At 37.0% G+C, this 11,406-nt stretch overlaps 3 protein-coding genes across 5 annotated transcripts; 2 read left to right on the top strand and 1 right to left on the bottom strand.

Moving 5' to 3' along the window:
- The first annotated feature begins 1,491 nt into the window (after positions 1-1,491).
- On the top strand, positions 1,492-5,212 carry LOC140766482 (anthranilate phosphoribosyltransferase, chloroplastic-like). 3 transcript variants are annotated; one of them, XM_073105848.1, is made up of 11 exons: positions 1,492-1,588; positions 1,816-2,164; positions 2,252-2,395; positions 2,465-2,626; positions 2,723-2,806; positions 3,558-3,746; positions 3,881-3,971; positions 4,120-4,179; positions 4,367-4,485; positions 4,822-4,956; positions 5,033-5,212. In XM_073105848.1, exons 2-11 carry the CDS (start codon positions 1,955-1,957, stop codon positions 5,051-5,053), a joined length of 1,215 nt encoding a protein of 404 aa, XP_072961949.1. In that variant the 5' UTR covers positions 1,492-1,588; positions 1,816-1,954; the 3' UTR covers positions 5,054-5,212. The 3 variants fall into 3 exon arrangements, with proteins under 3 accessions (XP_072961949.1, XP_072961952.1, XP_072961950.1); XM_073105851.1 differs by lacking the exon at positions 1,492-1,588 and having other exon boundaries at positions 1,666-2,164; positions 3,567-3,746; XM_073105849.1 differs by lacking the exon at positions 1,492-1,588 and having other exon boundaries at positions 1,668-2,164; positions 5,039-5,212.
- A 56-nt stretch (positions 5,213-5,268) lies between these two features.
- On the bottom strand, positions 5,269-6,132 carry LOC140766483 (uncharacterized). Its single transcript, XM_073105852.1, has 2 exons — positions 5,635-6,132; positions 5,269-5,406 (listed from the first exon to the last, which is right to left on the bottom strand). Exons 1-2 carry the CDS (start codon positions 6,048-6,050, stop codon positions 5,322-5,324), a joined length of 501 nt encoding a protein of 166 aa, XP_072961953.1. The 5' UTR covers positions 6,051-6,132; the 3' UTR covers positions 5,269-5,321.
- Positions 6,133-7,995: 1,863 nt separating this feature from the next.
- Positions 7,996-11,249, top strand: LOC140767010 (DET1- and DDB1-associated protein 1). The gene is made up of 4 exons (XM_073106744.1): positions 7,996-8,173; positions 10,027-10,087; positions 10,773-10,834; positions 10,919-11,249. Exons 1-4 carry the CDS (start codon positions 8,087-8,089, stop codon positions 11,000-11,002), a joined length of 294 nt encoding a protein of 97 aa, XP_072962845.1. The 5' UTR covers positions 7,996-8,086; the 3' UTR covers positions 11,003-11,249.
- The last annotated feature ends 157 nt before the right edge of the window (positions 11,250-11,406 follow it).

Here is an 11,406-nt window from a genome sequence, read left to right as displayed (position 1 = left end):
TTTAGTTAATGTGGTTTGTTTTTCCAATTGAATAAATCATAATCTAGAATTAAGAAATAGTTAGTTTTAAAGGTTACAGGCAAATTAGAGGAGTCTCGAATTATAAAACAGCTCAAAGATGTGTGGGAGTTTTAATCGCAAAATTACTAAAATATAAGATGCTATTTAAATATTTACGTGATGAGTTTTGTCGTATATTTACGTCGGCACGAACAAATTTGTCGCTTCTCACGGAGCAACAGTTAATTAGACGGTGGGTTGGGCACTTGGGGACAACCATCGTTTCATAAGGTTGACTTCTTTGTGCCGTCGACTGCTGTCCTATGTTGACCGGTAGTTGTTGGAATTACTTGGTTGGCACGTCCCTCACAACACTTAGATGGATAAGATTAATTGAAACCTGTCGACGACCAACATTTGCACGTTAATCGAACTTTGAATAGAAAAAAAAAAAAAAAAAAAAGAGCCAATCTTCTTCAACTGCAAATTTTCACGAGGGCTGCTGATCGATAGTTATAAATACCAATCAAGTGAAAAGCTCGGCTGTTTAACTAGCTAATCAAGGTTTGTGCATTAATTAATACATGGTTCTTAGGATTTACTACGTTGAAGGACTTTAACCAAGCAATTTGAGAACTTTGATCTCTTCTTTAACTACTACTTGGTCTATAAAGTAATTTTGTTCTTATCTTTAACACAGCTTTAACACTTTAATTTCTCGTGTCGGGAATAAAACTCTTGCATAGAATAATGTACCATTCTCAACTTTCCACTATTCGGTCAGAATGACTAGTTATAAATGCCAATTAGAACTGTTTAACAATATATTCTACGAGTTTCGAGGGGGTGGTTTGGAGTTCAAGAGTAACTTTGAAAAGCAATTTCTTTTAGCATTCGTATGAGTTCTGTCTGCCATCAACTGGAAACATACTATTCTTCCTTTGTTTTTAATTAAAAGGTCCATAGATATTTAATCAGCATGTGAGAATAAGGTACATTCTTCCCCTATTGGTGGATCAGTCCAAAATTTGATAAACCAGACTAGCTAATCTATGAGCCGTTCTATTGTTTACCGAACTCGTAAAATAGATCATAATTCTAAGGTAGTTAAAAATTTACTGTTTATATTCAAGCACGGAAAGATCTAAAACCAATCAATACTATCAATCTACTTGTTAACAGTCTTCACTGCATTAAAGGAATCGCTAAATATGCGACAATCCCTCGATTCAAAAAATCTTCCATTGTCTTTAAACCTTCAAGAAGAGTCAATGTTTCTCCAATTAAAGTCCGAAAACATAGTATTAGTTGTCGTGCGAAAAGAGTAATTTTCTTTTTAGAAAGAGGTAGAATTTTTTTTACAAAATGCCCTATAAAACATTTAAGGCCAAAATGTATACAAACTGTATCTGGGACGGGAGGCCCCCGGTCCAAGAACAACTATAATATATGATAAGAATCGTGTTAGCTAGTCAATCGGTAGCTTTCTTAGTTTCATAATAAATATGAGCGAGGAAGGACCTCTATCGTCTGATGGTTATCATCAACCACAAGAGATGGCATAACGTAACCAGAAAATCTTTTAATGGTATGTTTGGTAATCATTTATATTAGTTGGGTTTTAATCCCGAAGACAATATAAGTTTGGGTCACATACGAACTTGAGAAATTTATACGTAAGAATGGCTTCCATGGAGATCAGAGGAGGAGGGAGAGTGTGATATAAAAAGGCGAAGAGTAAAAGAATGTGCAGTTACTGTTAATTTTTGGTCCAAAGATTGCTAATCGAATCCTTGGTTTACTGATTGCTTTTAGGAGCAGTTCAATACATGATACACCTTTGCATTTGGTTGTTGGCTGCCTTCAATAGCCAATACCAGTTGCGGCAAATCCGTTCGCTTCTAGGGTTTTGGTTCGACCCCTTCAAGCTCACCTCCTATGTTAGAAAGCTTCAATGGCGGTAGCGCTTGAGCTCTTTGTTGCCGCACCCTCCTCTCCTTCTCGGAATCATCTCGTCTCCAATGGCGGGTGCCCAAAATTCCACAAATTTTCTTCTTTTCCAGTGTCGCAGAGCCAAAGGAGGAGGAGAAGATCCTCAACTTCTCTTGTTTCGACCTTACCTAACACACACAGAAAACCCTCGCCTGCTTCGTCTTTTGAGGAGGTAAATTTTGTTCTTTTTCACTCTAATTTTACTTCTTTTCTTCAAGATCTTGATACATGTTTGCTGAGTTGAGCGTGTGCTTGATAGCTGATTGAGGTTCTGATAAACCGAGTCGATCTGTCGGAAGAGGAGGCCGAGGCTTCTCTCGATCTTTTGCTTCGAGAAGGAAATGACGTCCTCATCAGCGCATTCCTTGTCCTCCTGAGGGCCAAGGGAGAGACCTTTGAAGAGGTATCAAAATTCTTTAGTAGATTGACCGAGAGTTAATGTGATGATTTGTTGTTCCTTTTACTGGTGAAGATTGTAGGATTGGCGAGAGCAATGATGAAATTTTGCGTGAGAGTGGAAGGTTTAGATGATGCGGTCGACATTGTCGGGACTGGCGGCGATGGGTTTAACACGGTGAACATCTCGACTGGTGCTGCTATACTGGCTGCTGCCGCCGGAGCAAGAGTTGCAAAGGTGTTAGTTTTAGAAATTTGCATTAGATTAAATTGTCCATGCTTACAAGAATGTTAGAGGCTGTATGGGATCATAATGCTTTGGCATGCCTTGCAGCAAGGGAGCAGATCGAGCTCTTCTTTGTGTGGAAGTGCAGATGTTTTGGAGGCATTAGGAGTGAACATCCAGTTGGGCCCTGAGGTAGTCTCACTGTTGTACTTGATTAGTTGTTGCTCAAGTTGTGATGTTTTCAGAAAGATGAGTTATAGTGTAGTGTTTGACTTTTGATGTTGACTTGTGCCAAATCTGAGGACTGGTTTTTCTGTCACTCTTGATATTAGCTGAATAGCATGTTTCTTCATCTCCAAATATCAGTTCTCTTCTGAAATTGCCCAACTGTAAACTGAACTATATCTTCGCACTTACCAAATAGGTTCTGATGAATACTTGTCACATTAGTTACATTTTCAGAACTACTTTTATCATGGAAGAATAATCAGATTTATTGTGTAGTTCCTCTAGTTTTTTTATTTTACTTGTAAGGCACTAAGTTGACAATTTTATTTTTCCTACTAAATCTGTATGGTGGCTCAATGATCATATTAGTCGAATGGATAAATGCTGGCAAGTAGGCCATTTAAGGCAGTTCTTGATGATTCCTTTTTCCTGTTTTGGCATCGCCTCCAAGTGCTTCAGCACTAAATGACAGCAATTCTAAAATGTCTATGTGATTGAGTACTGACACGGTTTTCACTTATTAGTTTTAGGCAATGGATGTTTCATTTTATATCTCATTTACTTCTTTGAAAATGTATGGTCAATGAATTTTACTCTGATTTTTCTGTCTAGATGCTCAAATCATGATACCACGATTACCTAGATCCTGCATAGTTTGGTAAGCAAGGGAACAGATGACTGATTTTCTTTCATAAATATGTGTTTTTCCAATAAGGATGTGAAGAGATGTGTGAAGGGTGCATTCATCGGATTCATGATGGCTTCCAATTACCACCCAGCAATGAAAATTGTTAGGCCTGTGAGGAAGAAGCTTAAAGTACAGACAGTGTTTAATGTTCTAGGTCCTTTGTTGAATCCAGCAAGGGTGCCTTTTGCTGTTGTTGGTGTCTATAATGAAGATATAGTAAGTCTTTCATTCTTGCTAACTTACTATAATTTTCGTTTCATCTAACAAGTGTAAAGATGTAGTAAGTCTTTTGCTGCAATCTGTAATATTGGGATAATTAACATGTAATAATGATGGAGTTTCTTGGATAGGTCATGAAGATGGCTAAAACACTACGGCGGTTTGGAATGAAAAGAGCACTAGTTGTTCATTCGAAGGGTTTGGATGAAATAAGTCCGCTTGGTACTGTAACATTTTAAATTTTCATGAGCTTGTGCTGGTACTGTAATTCAATTTCAAAAGGGTTACTGGGGTTATTTACAAAGTAGCCTTCTTTTGTTACTTATCTATTAGCAAATCATATATTCCACTATTTGAAAATTTGTTGCAGGGCCTGGATACTTTCTTGATGTTAGTCCAACAAAGATTGAGAAATTGCATTTCGATCCATGTATGCACCTTTTTTGAAACTCTCTTTCAACATTTCTAGTAAGATTAAGACGGTATACATAACTTATCTGAATATTATTGTGCACTTAATCGAATTGAATGCAACATAAATGAGTTTGCAACTTCATCATCCTTGTTCCTATTGAGTATATGCTAGTTCTTTGTGCTAATTTCGTAATATTATTCAGTGCATTTTGGTATTCCTCGCTGCACGGTGGAAAGTCTTAAAGGGGGAGGCCCAGCTCTCAATGCAAAAATTCTTAGGGATGTCCTTTCTGGTGAAACAGGTTCCATTGCAGATGCTTTTGTAAGTGCCCTCGTGCTCTCCAAGTTTCTTGCTTCCCATGCTTTCTTGTTTCTCTTGCTTTGCCTTCTTAAAGCATCAGATTATACCTGTCTGTATGTATTAGTATAGGAGAAATTATGTAATTTCTGACCTCATTTTACAATTTTTAAAGTTCAATCCTTATTGACCTTTTCTACTATTCAAAGATTCTATGCTCTGACTGAATTAGCAAAAGTAGCAGAGATATCTTAGTAGTCATATTGACCCAGTAACAATTATGGTTCAAGCAACTAAGGGGGAAAATGAAAAAAGAAGAAGCTAGAACCAGACGATAATTGGTTTGATTTGAACATGTAGGTTCTGAATGCAGCAGCTGCTCTTCTTGTGTGTGGTCATGTTAGAGATTTGGCTGAAGGAGTTGCATTAGCAAGAGAGACACAGCGGTCCGGGAAGGCCATCAATACACTTCAATCATGGATAGAGCTCTCCAACGTGAGTATGATCTTCTTACTTTAGTTGCTGCTTTTGTCGAGATATAGTCCTCACATATCTACTTTCATTTTGATAGATGCAGAAACTCCAGGATTGAGAAACCATGCTGGTGTTTGAATAATTCTAAGAAGATGTAATATTTCCAAGTTTAACAGCACCTATTAGTTACTGAGGTTTTAAATTGTGGAGCTTTAAATATTGTCAGATCAATTGCTAGGAGCTGTTCAATGTAAGATTGCCAGGCTTGACTTTTTAACTTCCATCCATTAGAACAAAGTGAGCAATACTATTTAGTATTTACAGACACAAAGATACACACTGCAAGGCTGCAACCCAAGTTTAGCAATCTTTTGCCTTCACCTGGCTCATTCAAGCACCTGTCTCCTTGACCTCCCACGCCGTCCCTGCCACAGAGCTGACCAACATCCGAAGGTAGCATGTTCCCTATCCCTGAAAAATGATTGCAAAAGGACTCCATTAGATCAGTAACAGCAGAGAAATTGCAAGATTTTGATTATAAAACTACAAACTGTTTTAGCTAAGTGGATGGTCAAATTATTAGTTGCTACCCAAACAATTCATGATCACAGACTTAAAAATCCGTTGCCATCGTCTCTTGCACAAGGAGATTTCAATTTGCTATCTATGTTCAAGTGTACAAAATAAGAACTAGATTACCTCTTACTGCAGTCCGTGGTATTATTGTCTACTATCCTCCTAGTCCCTCTTGGTGCCGTTAGGCTCCGTGTCAACGAAGTTGGCACGTAGAAATTTAGAAGCACTCCATCGCCGCTGCTACCAAAGCTTCTCCTGTTGCCACTTCTCATCTTCCTCTCCTTCACAAGCTGAGCCATGTCTTTTTTCGCCGGGTTACTCGATACCGAGCCTACCTTGACGACGACGGCGTTCGCGAAAGATAGCTCGCCCTCCGACTCAGGAAGGTCATGCAATAAACCAAGGAGCTCTTCACTGCTCTCGTCGATCTCTTGTGCTCGTGCTGATAGACGAGCCATGGCGAAGACTTCCACCTTCCTCTCTGGAAACCGAAGGCTCCTGGAGATTGCAAACTTACTCTTTGTATTTAACTTCAGCATGGTTTGTTACAAGAAAGATAAGACTCCAGAATGAATTGGGTAGGAAGGCGTTCAAAATTTTTATAATCGCTATCGTTACATAAATAACATCATCTAATTTGGTTACATGTAATATTGAGAGTGGTTGAGGTTGCTGACATAAATTAGTACGTCGATGTTGACTCGCTTTTGCCAAGAATTGTCTCGTTCAATTTAATGACTTTCTGGTTCTCACGAGGTCTGGAATTTAGCTAGAGAAACTTGTTTGACGGGTTGAATTGATTGGGTTTACGAACTAATGGTCCTCGCGTACGTGTCTTTAGCAGTTTAGCCACATTTGAATTAATCCTACTTACACTTAGAGATGCACCATTAATAAGGTCAAGTAAGCTCATTAGATAGGGCAATTAGTCTCTCTTTTCTTAGAGATAGGTCAGTTGAAGGACTAGTGCCATCTTTCTCTCTTATACTAACCTTTTCGTCTTTGACCAGGTAAAGAGGAAAAAGAACAAGAAGAAATGGAGCAGGGTCGGACTCCCCTGTATCTATGCTTGCATAGTTTTCCACTCTTCCCTAAATTTGGACCAATTAATATCGATCTCTTGCCAACCAAGTGTGGGAAAAAATTAATAGCTGGTAAAACCCAGCAAAGAATCAATATGGAAGTGACTCGAGGGTCGTGTAGAATTAATATGGAAACAGAGTGGTCTTCTAAACTAAACGAAATCTTTTATCCTCATTTTTTATTGGGCACTTAGTTGGAATAAAGATATAGGATAAGATGGTGTTTATTATAACAGTTAGGATAAGAGATAAAAATAATTAAATTGGGCTTATATATATAATTTAATGTAATGGTTTTTATTTGAGAAAGACAACGAAATATGTTGAAAATTATATATAAATTGTAGTTTTATTTTACCATTATTATATTCTCATTTTATGGCTATTTTTAAAATTTAATTTACACAATATAAATATCATCATAAGTAGCTCCACAAATGGACATTCCATATTAAAGAAATATTTTGATATTGGAGAAGGCAAATTATAGGGTTTAGTAGAGAACGCAAATTGATCATTTTACATTTTGAAATAACTAAGTAGGATATTCCAGATCTTTATCGTAGCTAAAAGATGGAATAAAAATATCCGAATAAACCTTTTATTCTGTTTTTTTTTTTTAAATTCCAATCATGTATCCCACCTAACTCTTTTATTCCAATCAACCAAACAGGAAAGTATAATTAGACTTTTCTATGCAACCCAGTGTAGTCTATCTGTGCATCTAGTAAATAAAATAATTACATTAGTTTTTAAAATATTCTTTTTCTCAATGTCCCAAAATTAAAAGGCCTTCGATCAATATAAAGCCCGTCAAAAGTAACGTATGACCTAAACCCAAAGTCCCAAGAGACCGACTTTATATTCCACGCATCATTGCTTCACCCAGAGGGTTCTCTTTGGTCTTAAAAAGAATGCAAATAACACCCTATATCTTAACTATTTTATGAATAAAGCACACTTTTTGTTATTTATAAATAAACCCTTGTATTTGGGAGAGTTTTTGCTTTTATATTTTTAACTTTACCCTGCTGTATAGTTTAGTATATTATAAATTCCTTTTCTTTTTATCTACGGTAGGTTAATGATCTCTCGTGTTTTGGAATGCCAAATGTTTAATCGAACTACATGCTAACTTAGACTTTTGTTCATTTTAAATTTACTACGATTAATTATTATAAATTTTTATGTTCCCTTAGGCTTAATATTTTATATTATCTATAGTGCTTTTTATGTTACTTCAAGTCCAGAGCTTTGTGTGATGTAATTCGGAATTTTAATGAATTAATCTTGCCTACGTGATCTCAGTAAAAATAAAAAATGCCTCCATCTACCTTCAATTACTCCTTTCCTTTTCTTGGATAAATCATACACCATTGAAGGATTTTTTTTGTCCGCAGTTAATTCTACTACTCCGTTCAAGTATAGAGAGAAGTTATCCGAGGGAGAGGGAGAGGGGAGAGGGAGAGGGAGAGTCGTAATTCCTAAATAAGATGGGGTCTCTCCTCGGCGACTGGCCTTCCTACGATCCTCACAATTTTAGCCAACTCCGGCCGGCCGATCCCTCCGCCCAGCCATCTGTGAGCTTTCTCCGATCTTAAACCCCTTTGCTCGGCAAACGTATCTTCCACTTGCTCCTCTTATTTGTTCTCCAAATCTGGAAGTATGTGCACTTAGAAATTGGAATGGACCATTGCAATTAGTCTTAGATTGCCATCTGAGAGGAGGAAGTTGGTAATCGACGCTAATTAGTTAAAGTCTTCGGCTGAGTTTGTCAAAATTGGATCTTTGTTCATCTTTGGATCTTTCTTGCGGAGGGTGATAATAAATTGATGATGCTGTAATGGGTAGTAAATGTGGTTAACTGTAATGATATATACTGGTACGGTGTTGTTTGTGGATGCAAATGCGCATATTTTTTCCCCCCTGAGGTTGCATTTGAAAATTGCGTAGTTTCTTGCATAAAATGGGAGCAAGATGATCCTTTCTACAATATTGGAGTGATCCGAATAATGTGATAGGAGTAATATTAGTCTCTGACACCAGTTCAGGATTAGCCAGACTTAGAGTTGGATAGAGAATTGGAGTGAATAAAGTTAAACAAGCATGCCTAAGATGTCGCTTTTAGAAACCACATAGATAGCAAATTTCTAATTGAAACATCTAAGAATCAGAAGAGTAAGGGCCTTAATGCCCGTTACAACGACCTCTATCAGTTTTTGAGTTTCTTATAAATTTGTATGTGCTTACTTTAAATCCTTTTAGTCAGATTGGGCATTTCTAAGTCTAAGCTACAAGTGTGCAGCAATTCTAATATGCATTCAGAAAGCTCTAATAAAAGAACCAGGGTAAACATGACCATGACTTTTCAAAAGATTCAAACATGTGGATGATGAAGTTTTACAGTATGACTCTTAGATCGAGGCAGCAGCTATATGATCCGCTATAGGAATAAAAGAATCAAACATGTGGATGATGCAGGAATAAGTTTTACAGTATTACTTATAGATCGAGGCAGCTGGTATATTATCCCCTATATGGGCAGATGGAAGTAGAAATTGTAGAATGTTCTATTTGATGGAAGAAAGAAGCATAGGTGCATCTACATGTATTTTATACAAGCAAAATGAAAAAGAAAATAATAGAAAATACTCAAAATATAACCTGTGCTAGCAGCAACAGTGACACTTCATAACTCCTAAATGTTTGCAGTCTCTGCTTGAACTTTCTGTCTTTCAGTTCTAAGGCCAATTGTCTCATATGATTATCAGAATGCCCTTTATGTTTGGCTGTGTGTTCCACTGTTCTCCCTTGTATTCCCCATGCGGCATCTTAAAATTGAATAGAATTACTCCTCTTAATCACCCACTATTTGTTTCCACGGTTATCATGCAATATTTTTCTCAATACTGTGGTATCAGCTGGAGCATGATTCATTTTAGATAAGGCTCTCCCAAGAATTGGCAAATCTTATGTAGTCCGTTATGCTTTTAAGCTATATGTTCTCCATTAAGGGAAATATCTTAGGCCTAGGTTTGATTTTTCCCCAAGCACTTAAACCTAGTAAGCAGAATCTTTCTAAACTTCAGCTTAGCCTTGATAATAAGTGGTTTCCATGAAATATTACTTGCAGAACTTCTGTTGAGCATTGGAAGTCTTCCTTTTAATTTCAAGTAAGATGTTGAGGTTTTTCTTGTATTGTTTTTATAATAAAGGTTGTGGACTTGTGAATGTTAACTTTGAGCAATGTGCTTATCCTGCTGATATGCTGCCGATCTTCTTATGAATGTTATTTGTCGATGGCCTTTGTTGTACTTAAAAAGGGATGAATACAATGTCATATCTCATTATGATTAGCAACATGCTTGGTACTTATCCAGAAATTCGAAATTATGTACTTACAGTCCTTTACTATTTTACTACATCTATTCAGAAACTCACGCCTTCTACATATCATCCCACTCATGACAGGACTCTTCCACCTCCTAATCAAGGTAAGGCATATGATTTTCATTGTTGCATTTCCTGGCAATATTTAAAATAGAGGAAGGAAAGTTTAAACTTATTCTTTTGAAATAAATTTTATTTGCTATTTTTCACATTTACATCTATTTAAGGAATCTAAATAGTTTCACTTAAATGTGGTTGCAGTTAAGTAGTTAACTTAAAGTAAACACCTGAACTAGCTATTGGATAATAAGTGGCCTGAAATTCTCTGGCACAAACTGCATGCCAAAACTTGTGGTCTCTCTTTTCTCTACTCTACTAGCCCAGGCCATATAATTGTGCATTTTCCATCTGTATATACATATATCCTTCATCTATACGAGTTGAAGAGGATGAGTTACTTTAGTTCATCGACTCAAATTGCTTATATAACCCATTTCTCCATTTGTGGAAAGATAGCTGATCTACTTAGTAGCTGTCAGCAATCAGCATATTCTACTTGTTCTATGCCTTGAAAGTTTAAGCTCTGCTGCCTTTCAAGCTCTAATTAAGAGAAGTTGCCTTGATTGTTCATTGTACTAGAAAGTAGGACATTTGCCACAGCAACTCCCTCTTGTTAATCAACTTGTCAGTAACACTATGCATCTGTTATGTAAGGTACATTATTGATCTGATATCTCATTATTTTGGTAGAAGTGTATCATCTAATATTTTCTTTTCCTCCATTTGTAGTGATAACAACCGAAGCCAGGAATATCCTTCTGAGACAATTCTATCAGAAGTCTGATGAGAAGGTGAACATATAACACTGTCATCAAAGTTATTCTAGCGTTTTCTCTCTGTTTTACATTCTTATCTTTCAAGTTTTCTCTCTGTAGTTGAGACCAAAGAGAGCTGCTTCCGAGAATTTGACACCGGAACATAGCTGCAAACAGCCAAGAGGCCCCTTCGCAGACGCCTAAACTTAAGCCTTGACACAATCTCCAGTTGTTCTAGATTGCCAGTTTGGGCAGCCCTGCCTTCTATCTTGAGTCGAAATGAAATGCCAGTCCCAGCTCTTGGCTGGTTGTGCGTATATGTATTAATGTATTGTGTGTGCGTTTGTGCGTGCCGGATATAAGTCTTCCCGTGGTCACTGTGGATTCTACCGTGATGTTGTATATGTGAATATTTATAGTTTTAAATAAATGAGAGACTACCTTAGTAACATTCACTGGTTAATTCATATGCTCTGGTGAACTACATTTTGTAGGTTGCTTGCTGGGTTTTGCAATGCTTATATGGTTTTATAATTATCATTCCAGAAGTGATCACAGATTGTTGAAACCGATGTAGCATTCTCTAGTTAATTCATATGCTCTGGTGA

Source organism: Typha angustifolia, chromosome 9 (genome assembly GCF_048772165.1).
Source record: "Typha angustifolia cultivar Huaian chromosome 9, ASM4877216v1, whole genome shotgun sequence".
Lineage (NCBI taxonomy): Eukaryota > Viridiplantae > Streptophyta > Magnoliopsida > Poales > Typhaceae > Typha > Typha angustifolia.
The sequence above is the reverse complement of the archived record's forward strand: the minus strand, read 5'-3'. Positions and strand labels throughout refer to the sequence as shown.